The sequence below is a fragment of the Stegostoma tigrinum genome, chromosome 17, assembly GCF_030684315.1.
Source record: "Stegostoma tigrinum isolate sSteTig4 chromosome 17, sSteTig4.hap1, whole genome shotgun sequence".
NCBI classification, from domain to species: domain Eukaryota; kingdom Metazoa; phylum Chordata; class Chondrichthyes; order Orectolobiformes; family Stegostomatidae; genus Stegostoma; species Stegostoma tigrinum.
The window spans coordinates 12,682,773-12,704,166 of NC_081370.1; the positions used below are offsets into that span (position 1 = coordinate 12,682,773).

At 46.2% G+C, this 21,394-nt stretch overlaps 1 protein-coding gene across 9 annotated transcripts in view; it reads left to right on the forward strand.

Moving 5' to 3' along the window:
* The first annotated feature begins 6,081 nt into the window (after positions 1-6,081).
* LOC125459448 (ADP-ribosylation factor GTPase-activating protein 2-like) overlaps positions 6,082-21,394 on the forward strand; it is a 43,935-nt gene continuing 28,622 nt past the window's right edge. For 5 of the 9 annotated variants that reach the window (XM_048545925.2, XM_048545932.2, XM_048545928.2 and 2 more), the window contains exons 1-7: positions 6,082-6,202; positions 6,861-6,979; positions 9,379-9,451; positions 9,928-10,059; positions 14,225-14,305; positions 14,389-14,500; positions 21,330-21,386. In XM_048545925.2, the coding sequence (XP_048401882.1) occupies positions 6,131-6,202; positions 6,861-6,979; positions 9,379-9,451; positions 9,928-10,059; positions 14,225-14,305; positions 14,389-14,500; positions 21,330-21,386 (646 nt within the window). In that variant the 5' untranslated portion in view covers positions 6,082-6,130. The remainder of the gene's footprint in view (positions 6,203-6,860; positions 6,980-9,378; positions 9,452-9,927; positions 10,060-14,224; positions 14,306-14,388; positions 14,501-21,329; positions 21,387-21,394) is intronic. The other 4 variants (XM_048545926.2, XM_048545927.2, XM_048545929.2 and 1 more) reach the window with 4 other exon arrangements.

The following is a 21,394-nucleotide window of genomic DNA, read 5'->3' on the forward strand; positions in this document are numbered from 1 at the left end:
CAGAACGAATGCTCACCCCTGAGCGCATTGCCCCTATTCTTATGACCCCTTTGCCCACCACCCCTAAACAAATGAGGACCTTTTTAGGATTAGTAAATTATTGTCGACCATGGCTCCCTCATGTAACTTTGCTTACCAAACTCCTAACCCCTTTGGCTTCTTGTAAAGCCCCAAAAATCTCCACCCTATCTAATGAACAACAGTCAGCCTTTGCAGACTTAACAGCAGCCCTTGCTGCCACCCCGGCTTTGGGAAGACTTTTATATGACAGATATTTCCAGCTATATGCTAATGTTCTGGATGGGTGTGCTACTGGGGTATTGACACCGACTCACGGTAATCGCAAATGACCAGTTGCCTGCTATTGTACCCACCTGGACTCTGTAGCTCAGGGCTTACCCCCTTTTTCCCAGATTCTTCCTGCAATTTATTCTTTAGTCACTGCAGCCTCTAATGTTACTGTCCACCAGCCTCTAACCATCTATACCTCAAATGTCATTGTAGCACTCCTCACCTCTCACCAGACTCACCACCTTACCCAGGCACATTTAAGCTGCCACGAAGTTGCACTCCTTAACAATTCCCTCTTGACATTCTCTTTCTGCTCCACTATTAACCCAGCCACATTTTTGAGAGCTCCTCCAGATGAGTTCTTAGAATGCTACATGACTGCCGACAAAGGAACCAATTTCTAACCTCTCCCAACTGGACCTTACTGAAGTCCAACTCCCTTCTCCGGACCTTATCCTGTTTGTTGATGGCAGTTCCACCATGTCTCCCTTGGGTAACCCCCTCTCTGGATACGCGATTGTCGATGCTGCCTCCACATTAGAATCAGCAGCGGTTGAGCCCCCACGTCTGCTCAGAAGGCAGAACTTTTTGCCCTTACCCGTGTTTGCATCCTTGCCTCAGGGAAGTCAGCGAATATTTAACTGACTCTCGGTATGCCTTTGGAGTCTCCCACAGCTTTGGCCAGTTGTGGTCTCAGCGTGGGTTTTTAACATCCTCAAGTACACTCATCCAGAATTGCCTCAATGTTAAAAACCTTCTCCAGGCAATCCTCCTCCCTAAACAATTGGCTATTATCCAATGTGCTGCCCATGCCTCCGATGATTCTATAGTTACTCAGGGCAAAGCTCGGGCTGATCAGGCTGCCAAACAGGCTGCTGCAGACCAAACTTTTATTGTGACCCCTACGAACAAGCAGGAGGTAAATCGCATGCCCCCTTTGGACAAGACGGACATGCCAGATATAGACACTGTTCAGCACTTACAGGCCAGCCAACCCACCCACCCAAATTGACCTGCATGTGATGGGAGAAGAAATGCAAAGGTACTTCCGGCAACTAACATCATCTCTAAAGTTTCTCCATTCACATGTGAAGTGTGCCTTTGGACGACCTCCACCGGCACCAGACCAAGACCTTAAGAACCAGAATCACTCTTTGTGGCCACAGATCAGAGATTTCATACTTGTCCGAGGTGGAAAGGACCATTTAAAGTGCTTCTTCAAACTCTGACAGCTCTTAAAATTAAAAGGCAGAATCGCTGGATTTACCTAAGTGACTGCAAATGATGGATTCCCTCATCAGCTTGCAATTAACCATTGGACTGAGTATTATTCTGATCGTGCATGGCCAGCAGGACAATCTGTTTTATAGAACACACATCCAGCTGCATGGAAATTGGACAGTGTATTACACACGAGCACAGTCTGTAGAGGCATTATTTGTGGCAACACCAGGCTGGGACTCTATGAAGTAGCCAGCTCTATGAAGTAGAGTATTCCGGTAAACCTTGCAGAAGGGAGAGGGGAACTTGGATGAGAAGTGTGCAGGGTAGGTGTGTGGGATTGGTAATTAATGGCTCCTCAGATTGTATAGGCACTAAACTTAGGCATGGGAAGGAAGGGACTAACTGTACAAATCCCAACAGCTATCCGTTTTGCTTTAATGGAACTGGGACTTGTTGTGTGCATGCTCTAGTCACTAATCACCCCCATAATGTTTCCTGGCCCATCGGTGCGTAAAAGGAACTTGCACAACTAAGGGAGGACCGTTGAACTGCCCCTGTTTAGAATCTAAGCCGATAACTGTGACCCTGGGCATACAATGGACATGTGGGGATTGTAATGGCACCCATGTAGAAACAGGCTACGGGGCGTTTTCTTTTAACTTCACAGATTTCTATCCCTATAAGAGTCAGTCCTCCTGGAATAGCTATCAAGGAATACATGAATCTGTTACCTGCTACCGGGCTAAGAGGGGATTTGTTTTCCTTCTTAACGGAACCTTCACAACTGCCATTCCAACTTTTCCAGTGCTGTTTGCTATTGGCACCATTGGGCCCCTCACCCTCCCTTGTCCCCAACGAGCACGGACTCAACGGCGAATTGTCGCACGCTTCCTGAGCTGGGAGTTTTGTGCTGCATGGCAGGACCCGATTGCCATGGGCTCTTCATTGGGCTATGGCTTTCTGGGAACTGTCAGCTTGGGAGGCTCCCCAGGGGTAGTGGCTGCAAAAAACTGAAACTACCTTATATGTGGACTCTCCGCCCTGGGAGAGAGCACAATGACAGCATTGGAGGCAGTCAACCAAGAATTAGCCGAACTTCGGCTCTATGCTCAGCAAACCTGATATGCAGTGAACTATCAACTGGCTCAACAAGAGGGGCATGTACTATTATAGAGTATTACTCATGTTACTGACAAGTCCTATAATATTACCCATGCTATACAAGCCATACTGGGGCAGTTGGAACAGCACAGAGAGGGACCCCGACCAGGAGGGGGCTTGTTGGGATGGCTTACGGGCAGTTCTTGGGGCTCATACCTGCTACATGGGTTAGTTATTCTGATAGTTATCATAACTGTCTGCTGAATATTTATGGTATGCCTGAACTCTTGGTGCAGACTTGTGTTTGCCAGAAATAGCAGCTCCCTTCCAGGCACGATATATGTTATCATGAAATGATAAAAGGAGGGAATGCGATGTTATTGGGATAACATCCCATTGATTTCTATATTCGCTATAAATTAATGCTTTTTAGCAGGTTACACAGAGGTATGCAGACACTGCCTTATAACTTCCTGCCTGATTAGAATTAGGTGTAAAACTTTGTAAATCCTTATCTTCCTAGGTAGAAAGACACTGCCTTAAGCTTCCTGTCTGAATAGAATTAGGTGTAAAACTTTGTAAGTCTTTATCTTCCTGCACAGGGGTATGTGGAAACTGTCTCAAATATGATTAGGTGGGCAGTGTTTGTAAATTTGTGAGACTTCTGAGATCCTTTAAAGAATGTAACTTCTGTTTCTGCTAAAAGGGGCCAGGGCACTGACTTTTGTTCAAGCCAGACACTTCAGCAGCTTGAAATTACATTCTGTCATTACGGCAATTTGAATTCACCTCCTGTCGTTAGCAGTCACTTCATGAATGATCGATACTGTGTCCTGCTCTCTTTATGTTTTTGATGTAGTAATTGTTTGTACATCATGTCATTGTCCGATGTAGTGATTGTTTCATGTAACATGCCATTGTGAGATGTAAAATTACTTTATGTATTATGCACTCAATAAGATATAAAACGCGGGGACTGTCCGCTGCTCAGAGAAAATCGTTTATGAGACTCTGCACTCTGTGCTGAGTGATCCTCCACAGCTTGTACTTGTTTTGTAATAAAGGATTTGTGTTTTTCTAAACAGATCAGTATCTTGTCAAGTCCGTGAGGGTCTCCGAAAACAAATGCTGGGGACATTAAAACTGAGTGTAAAAGTTTCTCTGGATACATGAAGAGAAAGGGTGAGAACAGGCAACGTATCAGAAATGAGGGAAATTAATAACAACAAACAAAGAAATAGCAGAAAAATGTGAACACACACTCCCAAGATAGTAGGAACTGCAGATGCTGGAGAATCTGAGATAACAAGGTGTAGAGCTGGATGAACTCAGCAGGCCAAGCAGCAGAGGAGCAGGAAAGCTGATGTTTCGGGTCGAGACCATTCTTCAGAAATGGTGGAGGGGAAGGGGTTTCTGAAACAAATAGGGAGATAGGGGGAGGTGGATATTAGATGGATAGAGAAGATAGGTGGAGAGAAGACAGACAGGTCAAAGAGGCGGTGATGGAGCCAGTAAAGGTGAGTGTAGGTGGGGAGTGAGGGACGGGATAGGTCAGTCTAGGGAGGATGGACAGGTCAAGGAGGTGGGATGAGGCTCGTGGATAGGAGATGGGGCTGGGGCTTGAGGTGAGAGGAGGGGATAGTTGGGAGGAAGGACAGGTTAGGGAGGCGGGGACAAGCTGGGCTGGTTTTGGGATGTGGTGGGGGTAGGGGATATTTTGAAGCTTCTGAAGTCCACATTGATAACATTGGGCTGCAGGGTTCCCAAGCGGAATATGAGGTGCTGTTCCTAAAACCTTTGGGTGGCATCATTGTGGCACTGCAGAAGGCCCATGATGGACATGTCGTCTGAGGAATGGGAGGGGGAGTTCCCGTTATAGCTTCCCCTACAATGGGGAAACCAGGCAGAGGCTTGGGGACCGCTTTGCAGAACACCTATGCTCGGTTCACACTAAACAACTGCACCTCCCAGTCTTGAACCATTTCAACTACCCCTCCCAATCCTCAGACGAAATGTCCATCCTGGGCCTCCTGCAGTACCACAACAATGCTACCGGAAGGTTGCAGGTTAAGATCACCTCATATTCTGCTTGGGAACCCTGCAGCCCAATGGTATCAACGTGGGCTTCAGAAGCTTCAAAATCTCCCCTCCCGTCACCGCATCCCAAGACCAGCTCAGTTTGTCCCTGCCTCCCTACCCTGTCCTTCCTCTCACCTATCCCCTCCTCCCACCTCAAGCCCCACCCCCATCTCCTACCTACTAACCTCATCCCACCCCCTTGACCTGTCCGTCCTCCCTGCACTGACCTATCCCCTCCCTAATTCCCCACCTACACTCACCTTTACTGGCTCCATCCCTGCCTCTTTGACCAGTCTATCTCCTCTCCACCTATCTTCTCCGCTATCCATCTATCCGCAAACCCCTTGTTTATTTTAGAAACACCCTCCCCACCCCCATTTCTGAAGAAGTGTCTAGTCCCGAAACATCAGCTTTTCTGCTCCTCTGATGCTGCCTGGCCTGCTGTGTTCATCCAGCTCTGCACCTTGTTAACACACACTCCAGAGATAATGGGAACTGCAGATGCTGGAGAATCCAAGATAACAAACTGTGAAGCTGGATGAACACAGCAGGCCAAGCAGCATCTCAGGAGCACAAAAGCTGATGTTTTGGGCCTAGACCCTTCATCAGAGAGGGGGATGAGGAAAGGGTTCTGAAATAAATAGGGAGAGGGGGAGGCGGACCAAAGATGCACAGCGGAGAAGATAGGTGGAGAGGAGAGTATAGGTGGGGAGGGGATAGGTCAGTCCAGGGAGGACGGACAGGTCAAGGTGGAGGGATGAGGTTGGTAGGTGGGAAATGGAAGTGTGGCTTGAGGTGGGAGGAGGGGATAGGTGAGACGAAGAAGCTCATCCCTGCCTCCCTAACCTGTTCTTCCTCTCACCTATCCCCTCCTCCCACCTCAAGCTGCACCTCCATTTCCCACCTACCAACCTCATCCCGACTGCTTGACCTGTCCATCCTCCCTGGACTGACCTATCCCCTCCCCACCTACACTCTCCTCTCCACCTATCTTCTCCTCTATCCATCTTCGGTCCGCCTTCCCCTCTCTCTATTTATTTCAGGACCCTCTCCCCATCCCCCTCTCTGATGAAGGGTCTAGGCCTGAAACGTCAACTTTTGTTCTCCTGAGATGCTGCTTGGCCTGCTGTGTTCATCCAGCTTTACACTTTGTTATCTAACACACACTCCAGTTTTGTTTACACAAACGAGGACACAGGTAATCTCCCGGATTCGTTAGGGAGTGTTGAATTGAGGATGATCGTATTGGTGGGAAAATGGTGCCGGGTATATGCATGGGGTTGAAGTTGAACAAGTGCTCAGGGGTCGGATCGTTCACAATGCACTCCTCCGAGCCACAAGAGGGCTCTGTTATCACCGCCCACTCAGGAGGTGTGGAGAGATGTACACAGCCGCCTATATCGCCTGCTCCGCCCCTGTTTCTGCTTCCCGTGTCATGGCGGATGGGCCGGGAAAAATCGCTATCCAGGCCGTGTTCCGGCGTCTGCGGGCTACGCAGACCAACAAGGTTGGGAAAGAAAGGAGCAATGCCGCGTCATCCTCGAGTATGGTGCCGGACTGAAGAAACTCCGGTTCCGTGTCAACTCTGTGGCCCGGTCCGGAATCCGTCTACCGGTGTCCGTTATGTTGCACCCCCACCACCCGCTGTTGGTGCAGGCTCCGCTGGTTCCGCATGCGCCGGACTGAACCAACACTGACCGCGGTGTGGGGAGAATAGAATCGTTCTGTTCTACTGGTGGATGTGGGTCAGGAGAGGCTGATGAAGCCCCGCCCCCAGCAGCTGATTAGATAGGTTCAGTCCCGCCCATTACGTCCAGCGACCCCTGCTTGACCCCGTCACCCCGCTGTTTGATGCCCGTCTGACTCCTTCATGTTTGATATCTGCCTGATCGCCCCCTCAGTCACCCCTCATTCTGATTCCTCTCACAGACTTACCCCAACCGACTCTGGGCTGACCCCAGCCAACATCTCCCCAATGGGTCTGATTCCAGCTGCTGTGCATTTGACAGATCCTGGTCTGACATCCCCCTCCCTCGACTAATCTCTTCACTGACTGACCTTTTTCCCTTCGGACCGACCCCTCTGATGCCCAGTGGTGATTGTGGGCAGTGTCCTCACAATGCCTCTGTCATTCTGCTCTTCGATTTTCTTTGTTGTTTCTGCAGAGCTGCTTTGACTGCGGTGCCAAGAATCCCAACTGGGCCAGCATCACCTACGGGATCTTCCTGTGCATTGATTGCTCTGGAATCCATCGCTCACTGGGGGTTCACCTAAGTTTCATTAGGTAGGAGCACAGACTGGCCTTACAGGGAGCCTCATCAAGGCCGAGCGGCTAATTAGAGCCACTAAAAAAAAGTTAGGATTAATAAAATAGGCAAGCTTAGAGGCATTGTTCTTTAATGCATGATGCATTTGGAATTAGGTAGATGAACTAATGGTGCAAATCAGGAAAATAGATAAGATTTCATAGCCATTATGGTTAAAAGGAGATCAAAACTGGTAACAACACTCAGGGATATTTGATTTATCGGAAAGAGAGGAGGGAAAGAAAATCTAGCGTGGTAAAAGAGGAAATGAAAACAATTATGAGAAATGATTTAGGCTTGGATGATGTGAGGAGGTAAATAACATCAAGGGAAAGAAAACACAGGTAGGAGAGGTGGATAGACCCAGCCAAACAATAGCCACACTGTAGGAAAAGGTGTAAATCAACAAATAATACGAGCATGTAAAAAGAACAGCGGTAATTATGGATAATTTCAATTCTCATGTTGATTGGCTCAATGGAAAGGGTAGCTGTGACAATGAATTCATAGATTGCATTTGTTTCTTAGAGCAATATGGCATGGAGTCAACCAGGGAACAGGCAATCCTGAATCTGGTAATCAGTAATGAAGCAGGCTTAATAAATTACCTCTGAGTAAAAAATTCCCTAGAAGTAGGAGCACAACATGACAGATTTAATTGTTGGTTTGAGTGTGAGAAACTTGAGTTGGAAACAGATGTATTTAACTTAAATAAATAGAATTAAAATGAAATAAGAATAGAGCTAGCTAAAGTGAACAGGGCGGATAGACTAGCAGGAAAGGCATTAAACAAGCAGTAGCAGATATTTGATGTGGTAATTCATGATTCTCAGCAAAAATATATCCCAGTAAGGTGTAAAGATTCTTAGAGAGGGATAAGCCTGCCACGACTAACCAAGAAAGTTAAGGAGAGTAAAAGTTGAAAGAAAAAGCAAAAGCCTGTGATAGCAGAGGCCTTTTGCCCATCTAATCTGTATTTCCAAAATCATACTATTACCACACTCATCCGACTTTTCCCTGTACTCTTCTTTGTATCCCCTCCTGTGTAATCAAATCCTTTCTATAGGACAAAGGACACCAGCTGTGGCCTAACCAAAGTTCTGTAACATAAACTCCCTGCTCCTATAATCTGTGCTTCAACTGACAAAGGCATTCTCAACAACCCTATTAACCTGTCTTGCCGCCTTCTGGGGAACTGCGGACAAGCACCTCAAGATCCCCCTGTTTCTCTGAGCTTCATAGTATCTCGCCATTCATTTGTTACTCTTTGTCTTGTTCATTCTTCCAAGGTGTATCACCTCACACTTATAAGGGAGAGTTGAAAAGCTGTCAAAGTGACACCCTTATTCAAGAAGGGAGGGAAGTAGTAAGCACACACCCGTAGACGAATTAGTCAAAATATCTATTGTTGGAAAAGTATTGGAATCAATTATTGATAAAGTAATAGCAGCACTAACTAAGCAGAGTCAGCAAGGCGTCATGAAGGGAAAACCGTGTCTGACTAACACTTTTAGAGTTTTTCAAAGAAATCTCAACCGGTGTAGATAGAGGAAACCAGTAGATGTGTTGTACTTGGACTTCCAGAAGTCATTGGGCAAAATGCCTTACAAAAGAAGAGTCAATGGTGTTGGAAATATATTTTGGTGTGGAGAGAGAATTGGTTCATGGACAGTTTCAAGGTGGTTGGAGTATAAGTATAGGGAAGTCCTACAGCAACTGCACAAAATGTTAGTGAAACCACATCTGGACTACTGTGAGCAGATTAGACAGATAGGTAGATTCTTGATTAGTAGGGAATCAAGGGTTACGGGGAAATGACAGGGAAATAGATACGAGGGATGCCTGATCTGCCATAATTCTACCGAATTGCAGACCAGACTCGTGAAGCCAAATGGTCAGCTCCTGTTGCTATTTCTTATGGCATAATGGAATGGGATCCCTGGAGAATCACAGCATCCACTGCCGATACCCTGCTCCCTAGAAGTGCAGGTTTGCTACTGACTGCTACATTTAATAATGGGTTTGGAAGCTGTGTTTAGTGCTGGTGACCAGGCCCATGTCATTGCAAGCCAATCGAAGTAAACACATCAACTGGGACCCCAGTGATCAACCTTGATGTTCCTCGTAAGAAAGTGTGAAATCAATACAGGCTAGAAAGAGGGGTTTGCTCAGTTAACTGTTCTACATTTCTTCTGTGCAGTTATTAAAATCATCGAGGCCTGTCTGAATTCAAGCCATTGGCCCGTTCCCTGACACAGTTAGCCTGTTGTCCTAGATATAGTGTGTCCCTCGGCTGCAGTCCCCGATGCAACAAGCCTCTTCTCACCAAGCTATATTGACCATAGTGTTAATACTGTGTTTTGCTGTATCTCTGCAGATCAACTGAGCTTGACTCGAATTGGAACTGGTTCCAGTTGCGTTGCATGCAATTGGGAGGGAATGCAACTGCGGTGAGTGAGACCCTGATTTGACCCTTGCCCTTCACTTTTAAGGAAGGGGCCCATACTCCATGATGTGTTGTGTGTTTACTTTGGGTATTAGTTTTGCAGCCTCCCAGAACAGCAACTGCTGGTGACTAGATACACAGTAAAAGTTCTTCTCTTTTTAAACTGGAAATAAAATGGAGGGTATGCAGGGTAGTTTGATCTTAGAGCAGGATAATAGGTCGGCACAACATCATGAGCAGAATGGCCTGTACTGTGCTGTACTGTTCTATGTTCTAAAGCTCCCTGTAACACTGTCCAGACTAACACTCCCAGGACAGGGACAGTAGGGGTTTAGATACCGTGTAAAACTTTAAAGATCTGCACCATGGGGCCTAGCGGTTACATGGTAGCGCAGAGCAGGTATAATCTGTGAGAGTTGAAACAGCGTGGTACTGCTTGTACATTTCTGTGGATGGTGAGAGATTATTCTTGCTCCTCAGGCTGCCTTTTTCCAACAGCATGGCTGCATGACGAAGGACACAACTGCTAAGTACAACAGTCGAGTGGCCCAGCTGTACCGTGAGAAGCTCAGGACTGCAGCCATGGCTGCAGTGGACCAGCATAGTACCCAGGTAAGCCATTTGGTGTGTTCCCTGGCAGCTGTGGACTGATGGGGTCAGGTGGCTTGTTTGAGGGGAGTGTGGCAAGGTTCTCACTCTATGGTGGGCCTACCTTTTGGACACTGAGTTGCTGGCAGCCCCTGCTTTGTTTTGGGGGGGCATTGCCAAGTCTCCTGGGGTTACCAGACCATTGCTAGGGGGATGATGTGTTTGCTGGGTCATGGAGGATCACATTTTGGGGGGCAGGAGGTGAAGAGCCCTAGTTGTGGGGTGGGGGAGTGTGGGAAGGAAAATACTGTGCCCTCTCACTGTGTCGTTCTTTTGTGCCCTCCCACCTGCTGTTCCCTCTCATAGAACATAGAACATAGAACAGTACAGCACAGAACAGGCCCTTCAGCCCACAATGTTGTGCCGACCATTGATCCTCATGGATGCACCCTCAAATTTCTGTGACCATATGCATGTCCAGCAGTCTCTTAAATGACCCCAATGACCTTGCTTCCACAACTGCTGCTGGCAACGCATTCCATGCTCTCACAACTCTCTGCGTAAAGAACCTGCCTCTGACATCCCCTCTATACTTTCCACCAACCAGCTTAAAACTATGACCCCTCGTGCTAGCCATTTCTGCCCTGGGAAATAGTCTCTGGCTATCGACTCTATCTATGCCTCTCATTATCTTGTATACCTCAATTAGGTCCCCTCTCCTCCTCCTTTTCTCCAATGAAAAGAGACCGAGCTCAGTCAACCTCTCTTCATAAGATAAGCCCTCCAGTCCAGGCAGCATCCTGGTAAACCTCCTCTGAACCCTCTCCAAAGCATCCACATCTTTCCTATAATAGGGCGCCCAGAACTGGACGCAGTATTCCAAGTGCGGTCTAACCAAAGTTTTATAGAGCTGCAACAAGATCTCACGACTCTTAAACTCAATCCCCCTGTTAATGAAAGCCAAAACACCATATGCTTTCTTAACAACCCTGTCCACTTGGGTGGCCATTTTAAGGGATCTATGTATCTGCACACCAAGATCCCTCTGTTCCTCCACGCTGCCAAGAATCCTATCCTTAATCCTGTACTCAGCTTTCAAATTCGACCTTCCAAAATGCATCACCTCGCATTTATCCAGGTTGAACTCCATCTGCCACCTCTCAGCCCATCTCTGCATCCTGTCAATGTCCCGCTGCAGCCTACAACAGCCCTCTACACTGTCAACGACACCTCCGACCTTTGTGTCGTCTGCAAACTTGCTGACCCATCCTTCAATTCCCTCGTCCAAGTCATTAATAAAAATTACAAACAGTAGAGGCCCAAGGACAGAGCCCTGTGGAACCCCACTCACCACTGACTTCCAGGCAGAATATTTTCCTTCTACTACCACTCGCTGTCTTCTGTTGGCCAGCCAATTCTGTATCCAAGCAGCTAAGTTCCCCTGTATCCCATTCCTCCTGACCTTCTGAATGAGCCTTCCATGGGGAACCTTATCAAATGCCTTACTGAAGTCCATATACACCACATCCACAGCTTGACCCTCATCAACCTTACTAGTCACATCCTCAAAAAACTCGATAAGGTTTGTAAGGCATGACCTACCCCTCACAAAGCCGTGTTGACTGTATTTGATCAAGCCATGCTCTTCCAGATGGTCATAAATCTTATCCCTCAGAATCCTTTCTAACACCTTGCAGACGACAGACGTGAGACTTACCGGTCTATAATTGCCGGGGATTTCCCTATTTCCTTTCTTGAAGAGAGGAATTACATTTGTCTCTCTCCAGTCCTCAGGTACGACTCCAGTGGAGAGCGAGGATGCAAAGATCTTCGCAAGTGGCGAAGCAATTGCATTTCTCGCTTCCCAAAGCAGCCGAGGACAAATCTGATCCGGGCCTGGCGACTTGTCAATCTTAATGTTTGACAAAATTTTCAGTACATCAGCTTCCTCTATCTCTATCCATTCCAGCATGCACACCTGCTCTTCAAAGGTTTCATTCACTACACAGGTCGTTTCTTTCGTAAAGACAGAAGCAAAAAACTCATTTAGGGCTTCCCCTACCTCCTCAGGCTCCACACACAAGTTCCCTATGCTATCCCTGATCGGCCCTACTCTTTCTTTGACCATTCTCTTATTCCTCACGTAAGTGTAAAATGCCTTTGTGTTTTCCCGGATTCCTTCTGCCAAGCCTTTCTCGTGCCCCCTCCTGGCTCTCCTCAGACCATTTTTGAGCTCCTTCCTTGCCTGCATGTAATCCTCTCTAGCTGAACTTGACCCTAGCTTCCTCCACCTTATGTAAGCTACCTTCTTCCTTTTCACTAGAAGCTCCACCGCTCTCGTCATCCAAGGTTCCTTTATCTTACCCCGTCTTGCCTGTCTCAGAGGGACATATTTACTCATCACTCCCAACAACTGTTCCTTAAACCATCTCCACATGTCTATAGTTCCCTTACCATGGAACAACTGCTCCCAGTCCATGCTTCCTAACTCGTGTCTAATCGCATCATAGTTTCCTCTTCCCCAATTAAATATCCTCCCATTCTGCCTAATCCTCTCCTTCTCCATAGCTATGTAGAATGAGAGAGTGTTATGGTCACTATCACCAAAATGCTCTCCCACCACAAGATCTGATACCTGCCCCGGCTCGTTTCCGAGCACCAAGTCTAGAATGGCCTCTCCCCTCGTCGGCCTGTCAACGTACTGCGTTAGGAAACCCTCCTGAACACACCTTACAAAAACAGCTCCATTCAAATCTTCTGCTCGAAGGAGGTTCCAATCAATATTAGGAAAGTTAAAGTCACCCATTACAACAACCCTACTGCGTCCACACTTTTCCAAAATCTGTCGACCTATGCTTTCTACAATCTCCCTGCTGCTATTGGGGGGCCTGTAGTAAACCCCTAACGAGGTGACTACTCCCTTGCTGTTCCTAATTTCCACCCATACTGACTCAGTAGGCAGATCTTCCTCGACAATGGAAGCTTCTGTAGCTGTGATACCCTCTCTGATTAGTAGTGCTACACCCCCTCCTCTTTTTCCCCCCTCCCTATTCTTTTTAAATGTTCTAAACCCTGGAATATCCAGCAACCATTCCAGCCCATGAGAAACCCATGTCTCTGTTATGGCCACAACATCATAGCACCAGGTACTGATCCATGCTCTAAGTTCATCACTTTTATTCCTGATACTCCTTGCATTAAAGCAAACACACTTTAACCGATCCCTTGGTTCCTTCCCAGGAAAATCCTTCCCACTAGCTGGTCTACCTCTTGCTACTGCCTCACCTGCATCAACGCTCACCTCTGGTATACAGCTCAGGTTCCCACCCCCCTGCCATACTAGTTTAAACCCTCTCGAACTACTCGAGCAAACCTTCCACCCAGGACATTGGTCCCCTTCCAGTTCAGATGCAACCCGTCCTTCTTGTACAGGTCCCACCTTCCCCAGAAGGCATCCCAATTATCAACATATCTGAAACCCTCCCTCCTACACCAGCTGCGTAGCCACGTGTTCAGCTGCGCCCGCTCCCTGTTCCTCACCTCGCTATCTCGTGGCACCGGTAGTAAACCAGAGAACACTACTCTGTTCGTCCTGCTCTGCAGCTTCCATCCTAACTCCCTGAAATCACTTTTTATATCCTCAAACCTATTTCTGGCTATATCATTTGTGCCAATATGTAACACGATTTCTGGCTGTTCACCCTCCCCTTTCAGAACTTTATACACCCGATCGGAGACGTCCCGGACCCTGGCACCAGGGAGGCAACATACCTTCCGGGAATCCCGATCTTGCCCACAAAATCTCCTGTCGATTCCCCTAACTATCGAGTCCCCTACCACGAGTACTTTTCTATTCTGCCCCCTTCCCTTCTTTGCCACAGTGTCAGGCTCAGTGCCAGAGAACTGACTACTATGGCTTTCCTCTGGTAGGTCAACCCCCCCAGCAGTATCCAAAACGCTATACTTATTGCTGAGGGGAATGCCCACAGGGGATCTCTGCACTGTCTGTCTGTCCCCTTTCCTCCCCCTAACTGTAACCCATCTATCCTCGTCCTGAGCCTTAGGAGTGACCAACTCCCGATAACTCCTCTCAGTGTGCCCTCCCGCTATGCTTCCCTCACTGCATCTTCCCGCGTGAACTCAAAGTGTTTCAAGCTATTTGACTTTGACCCTTAAATTCTCCCGCCAGTTGTGGTTTGATGGGTGCAGCGCCTCACTATGCCTGCCACTGGGGCAGTACGAGAATGATTTCTTCGTCGAGCACACCCAGGTAAATGTTCTGTTGACTGCAGTCTTTCCAGTTCCTTTGTGGGGAGATAGTGTCTCACTGTTTTCCTTGTAATCTTCCGTCAGGGTTCTGCTGAACGGAAGAGCAGCCTAGAAACGGGGAGCTGCAGACTGGAGCATTTGTCAAAGGAAGTAGAAGCAGCTAAAATGCACCACAAGAATGGCAATGAGCACTGTGGTAGGTAAAAATATACAACTGGTGAATAATTACAGCACCAAAGGAGGCCATTCAGTCCCTTGGGCCAATGCTGGCTCTCAGAAGCAGTAATTCACTAATTCTGCTTGCATGCCTTTTCTCGGTAACCTTCGGTTGCTTTTCAGTCAGTGACCAAATTCCCTTTTGAAGGCCTCAATAGATGTAGAATCAGTTTGGGTGGATCTTAGAAACAGCAAAACACAAACATTGGTAAGCGTAGTTTATAAGCAGGGTCAAACAGTAGTAGTAATATAGGCCACACTACAAAGCAAGAAGTAAGAGGAGATGCAAATGTGATGTGTTGTGCAGAAAGAATTCCTGAAATGCCTACCAGATGGTTTTCTGCGGCAAAGTGTTGAGCCAATCGGAGAACAAGCCGTTTAAAATTATTTTATGTAGTGAGAAATCTAATTAATTACCTAGTTGTAAAAAAGTGCTTTTAGGGAGGAGTGATGCACAATATGTTGGAATTTTCCCATAAGCTTTTGAAGTGGTTGACAACACGTACAAATTCCTCTAAGGTGTAAAAACCCAAAAGGAAAGTTGAAGACTATATTTGTTAGTACAATGGAAGTTGAAGATTTCATGAGATTGAGGTCTATAAAGTTACCAAAATTAGCAAACCCAAATATTCAGCAAAGGAGGAATAAGAAGTTGATAAAGTTGGGGAGAAAATTAATGTAAATGGCAAAAAACATGAAAATGTACTGCAAGTGTAGGCTTGTAAAAAGGAAAAGATTACCGAAGACAAAAGTGGGCCCGTTACAAACGGAGATAGGATTTATTTGAATAAGGAGTAAGGAGGAGATGCTAAATCATTACTTTGTATCTGTCTTTGTGTAGGAAATTGCAAGAAATTTCCCTGAAAGAATGGATTCAAGGCACTAGTGAGAGTAAGGAATGAAAATAAAATAGTAGCAGTAAAAAGTAGTACTGAAGAAATTAATGCGATTGAAAATTAATGAACCCCTGGGTCATGAGGATCTACACCCTAGTATTTGAAAGCACTAGCTGCAGAGATTGTATGCATGACCATGTTCCAAAACCTTATAGATCATGGGATGGTACCTACAGATTGCAAAATTGTGAATGTATCTTTTTAAGAAAGGAGAAGGTGGGAAGATGTGGATCTGCAGACCTGATAGCATGACAGGGAAATATGAAAATCTATTACAAAGAATGTGATCACCAACTACTTAGAAGATAAGGACCTGATTGGTCAGGTCAATGTGGATTTATGAAATCATATTTGACAAATCTACTGGAGATTTTTCAGGCCATTTTTGGCAGAGGAAAGAAGGATGATCCGGTTAATGAGGTGTGTTGGGATTTCCAGAAGGTCCCAACACAGCAGAACAGCCAAGAGAATTATACCTCACGGAATATGCAGTAGTATAGTGGCAAGAATTAATGAATGGTTAATTTACAGAAAACAAGAAATAAATTAGTTGTTCACGGTTTGATGGACTATGACGAGTGGGATACTGCAAAAATCACTGCTTGTGCATCAGTTATTCGCATTCTATATGTCTGGTTTGGATGCTTTTAAAATTTGTGCAGGGGATGTGGGCATCGCTAGTTGGACCAGCATTTAATGTAACACACATCTGTGATCATCAAGTTTCCCTTGAGGTGCTAACAGAGCTGAGTAGACTAGATGCAGGGAGGATGTTTCCCTTGACTGGGGAGTCGAGAGCCAGAGATCATAGTCTCAGGATATGAGGGAACCCAGTTAGAACATAGAACATAAAGCAGTATAACACAGTACAGGCCCTCCTCCCCATGATGTTGTGCTGACCTCTTATCCCGCTCTAAGGTCAAACTACCCTGCATACCCTTCATTTTACTTTCAATTTAAAAGAGTAGAAGGACATTTACTGTGTATGAAGTCACCAGTAGTTGCTGTTCTGGGAGGCTGCAAGATTAATACCCAGAGTAAACACACAACAGAGTATTGTGGAGAACAGTCCCCTTCCTTAAAAGTGAATGGCGGGACTAAGATGAAGAATGTCTTCACTCAAAGGGTAATGAAACTGTACAATTCTGTATCTCAAAAAGCTATGGAAGCCAAATCACTGAATGTATTTGAGAGATAGATTGATATATTTTTCGATTTTAAAAGCATTTAGGGCTATGTAGGGAAAGCAGAAATATAGCATTGACACAGAGGATCAGCCATTATCATATTGAATGTCAGAGCAGGCTTGAAGGGCTGAATGGGCCTCTGTTCCTAGTTTCTATGTTTGCTTGTCTAGACAGTTTAAATTGGATGATCAGAGGGATTTGGGTGCTTTTGTCAATGAGTCACTAAAAATTAGAATGCAGGTGGAATAAGCGAGCAGCAGATAGTGCGTTGGAGTCCATCGCAAGGGCTTTTTAGAAAGGGACAAAGGTTTGTGACCTTATCCGGGGAAACCTTGTCTCAAATCTGATTGAGTTTTTTGAAGAAGTGACAAAGATGATTGATAAGGGTAGGGCAGTGCATGTTGTCTACATGGGCGTTACTAAAGCATTTGACAAGACCCCTCAGTAGGCTGGTCCAGAAGATCAAATGATTGATTTTATTGTCACATTTACCGAAATACAGTGAAAAGCTTTGTTTATGAGCGGTATGGACAGATCACAGCAAGCAAAATATGTACAGACCAAAAAGACTTAGAGGCATTCAGGTTACATTGCAGGTTACATTACTTGAGGCTACAGTCCATTCAACAGTCTGATAATGGCCTGAAAGAAGCTGTTCCTGGACCTCCTCATTTGTGTGTTCAGGTTTCTGTATCTTCTGCCTGTCGGAAGAGGTTCTAGGAGGTCATTACCAGGGTGCAATGGGTCTTCAATGATGTTGACCGCCTTTCTGCGGCAGCAAGTCATGTAAATAGAGTCCATGGATGAGAGGTTGGCTTCTGTGATGGCTTGGGTTGTGCATACCACCTTCTGTGGTTTCTTAGTGTCCTGGGCAGAGCAGTGGCCATACCAGACCATTATGCACCTGGACAGTATGCTTTCAGTGGTGTGTCTGTAGAAGTTGGTGAGGGACCTTATGGACATGCCACATTTCCTGAGCTGCCTGAGGAGGAAGAGGCATTGTTGTGCTTTCTTGACTGTCGCATTTACGTAGAATGTCCAGGATAGATTGTTAGTTATTGTCACTCTGAGGAACTTGATGCTCTTCACTCTCTCAGTCTCAGCTCCATTGACGTAGTTGGGGCATGTTCTCCTTTCATTTTGAAGTCGATGATCGGTCCTTTAGTTGTGCTGATGTTGAGAGACAGATTGTTTTCATTACACCACAAGGGCTTTTTAGAACTCTCTCTCCCTCTGTATCTTGACTTCTCATTGTTAGATATCCGTCCGACTGTGGTGGTATTGTCGTCAGCAAACTTGTAGATGGCGTGCATTTGGAATTTGCCAACACGGTCATTGGTGTACAGGGAGTATAGTAGGGGGCTGAGCACATCCTTGGGGGGAGTTCCAGTGTTGAGTTTTATTATTGAGTTACCCCTCCTCATTGATTGTGGCTTCTGGGTCAGAAAGCTGAGGATCCAGTTGCAGAGGGTGGAACCGAGACCAAGGTTTTGCAGGAGGGGTTAATGGTGTTGAAGGCGGAGCTGTAGTTAATAAGCAGAAGTCTGAATGTAGGTGTCTTTGTTCGGATGTTCCAGGGGTGAGTGCAGGGCTAGGGATGTGGCATCCTCTGTGAAATTGCATGGAATCCATGGTGAGTTGGTAAGTTGAATACAAAATTGGCTTAGCCGTAGAAGATAGAGGGTTTTTCTGACTGGAGGTCTGTGACCAGTGGTGTTCTACAAGCATCAGTGCAAGGACCTCTGTTGCTTGTAATGTATATAAATGATTTGGATGAAATGTTGGTGGTCTGATTAGAAAATCTGTAGATGATATGAAAATTGGTGGATTTGTAGATAGTGAGGAAGGATGTCAAAGGACGCAGCTGGATATGATTCAACTGGAAAGTTGGGCGGCGAAATGGCAGATGGAGTTTAATCTGGACAAGTGTGCGATGATGGATTTTGGGAGGTCAAATGCAAGAGGAAATTTTACTGTGAATGGTTGGAGCCTGAGGAGCATTGGTATACAGAGAGGTCTTGGGCTCCCTGAAAGTAGCAAGCGAAGTGGATAAGGTAGTTACAAAAAAGCGTATGCCACACTTGCCTTCATCCATCAGGGTTTATGCAAGACTTAAGTTAGACCACATTTGGAATACTGTGCGTAGTTCCGGTTGCCACACAATAGAAAGGATGTGGTGGCTTTGGAGAGGGTGCAAAAGAGATTTACCAGGATATTGCCTGGATAGGTGTGTATTAGCTATGAGGGGAATTTGGACAAATTGGGCTTGTTTTCACTAGAGTGTCAAAGGCTGAGAGGTGACCCGACAGTATATAAAATTGAGGGGAATGGATAGGATAGATAGTCAGAGCAAAATTAAGGGACTGAATGGTCTACTGCTGCTGCTAAGTTTCTATGACGATAGCGCTGGCACGATGTCAGGCAGCACCTTCTAGATACTAACCACTAACTACGTGACAACGCTTTTCTTCACGTCCCAGAGAAATTTCATTGAATTAATTGAATAAATTTGGAATACAAAGCTAATATCCACAAAGACGGCTGTGCAAGTTGTGGGGTACCATAAAATTCACCCATATACTAATATCTTTGTGGAGTGGACATCTGCCATCCTTTTCGTGAATATAACTCCATGACTGTACGTAATTGATCCTTAACTGCCCTCTGAAATGTTCAAGAAAGCCACATTTGGAATAAAGCTAGGAGAACTAGCTGCTATTGTCCAAAACATTTGCATTGGAATATAACAAAAGCACACCCTGCCCATTTGATCCTGGAAAGGGCTGGTACCAAAATTGGGAGAGCTGTTCCAGACTAATCAAGAAACAGCCTGATGTAATCATACTCCTGAAAAGGTACTTAACAGACGATGTCACAGACACCACCATCACTATACATGAGTATATCTTGTCCCACCTGCAGGGCAGACCCAGCAGAGGTACAGCACTGTTATATACTGGGCGGCATGGTGGCTCAGTGGTTAGCACTGCAGCCTCACAGCGCCAGAGACCTGGGTTCGATTCCAGCCTCTGGTAACTCTCTGTGCAGAGTTTACATGTTCTCCCTGTGTCTGCGTGGATTTCCACCGTGTGCTCCAGTTTCCTCCCACAGTCAAAAGATGTGCAGGCTAGGTGGATCGGCCATGCTATATTGCCCGTAGTGTTCAGGGTTGTATAGGTTATAGGGGGATGGGCCTAGGTGGGATGCTCCAAGAGGCAGTGTGGACTTGTTGGGCTGAAGGGCCTGTTTCCACACTGTACAGAACCTAATCTAATCTAATATACAGTCGGGAGGAAGTTGCTGTGAGAATCCACAAGATTGAAACAAAAACAGAAATTGCTGGAAAATCTCAGCAGGTCTGGCAGCATCTGAGGAGAGAAATCAGAGTTAACATTTTGGGATGGGTGAACCCACAAGTTTTGAACAGGACAACTTCCAGAAAAAAGTCACTGCCGCTTCTCTTAAAAATCCTGTGCCACTATTTTGGAGAGCACACCCGCTCATTTAGCATTCCAACTTAAAGGGTGTGTGTGTCCAGCCATGTGGCACTCCCTCAGCACTGACCCTCTGGCAAAGCACTCTCTAAGCACGGACTCTCCAACAGAGCAGCACTCCCCCAGCATAGACCCTCTGGCGCCGCACTCCCTGAACATTTGACCCAAAATATTAATCCCGATTTCATTCCACAGATGCTGCAAGACCTGATGAGATTTTCCAGCAATTTCTGTTTTTGTTTCAGAGTCTGAGCATCTGCAGTTCTTTTGTTTTTAGATTAGATTCCCTAGAGTGTGGAAACAGGCCCTTTGGTAACCGCCCCTTACAGCCATCCCCCTATAACCCCCACACCCCTGAACACTATGGGCAATTTAGCATGGCCAATCCATCTAGCCTACACATCTTTGAACTGTGGGAGGAAACCCACGCAGACATGGGGAGAATGTGCAAACTTCACACAGATAGCCGCCTGAGGCTGGAATCGAACCCGGGTCCTTGGCGCTGTGAGGCTGCAGTGCTAACCACTGAGCCACCATGCAGCCCAAATTTTTTGGCCATGGGATTAACATCGGACCAAATGAAGCGCTGAGGGAGTGCTGCACTGTTAGAGGGTCAGAGCTGAGAGAGTGCCACGCTGTTGGAGGGTCAGTGCTGAGGGAGTGCTGTCGGATATTCGCCCTTTCAGTTGGCATTCTAAATCAGCAGCTCTGCTCTCCAAAATAGTGGCTCAGGATTTTTAAGAGAAATGGCAGAGACCTTTTCTCAGCGTTGTCTTGTACAAAAGCCAGACCTTTCTCATCATCACAAAAACAGATTAATCTGCTTCTTGGCAGAGTTTTATTGAGAATTTGCTGTGTACAATTTGGCTGCCATGACCACTACATTCAGCAATTGCTTCACCTTAAATGGAATTCATGTGGAGCCTTTTGGAACCCCATCAGTTGAAAGGCACTAGATAAATTTTTTTTTATTGGAGTAATGAAAAGACTTCCAGCAACCCCTGCAGCTACCACAGATTTGATAAAATTCCGATCTATTTGACTGGTGGCCTTCTGAGGACACAGGTTTTCACCTAGATTCGGGGCTTCCAGGGTGTGCGATAAAGAGCTAAGTACAAGGAGATTGGAGAGCCTGTGATGAATGAGGGGAGGGTAAGGTATAAGGAGGAGGTGAATGTGCATGTGTGCGTTTTGAATAAAACTGGACCACTGACCTGTGTCCTTTCTTGCAGATTTGGAACAAGGACCTGGTATTGAACCTCTCTGTGCTTCGCCGAAGATCATGTTAGGTAAGAGG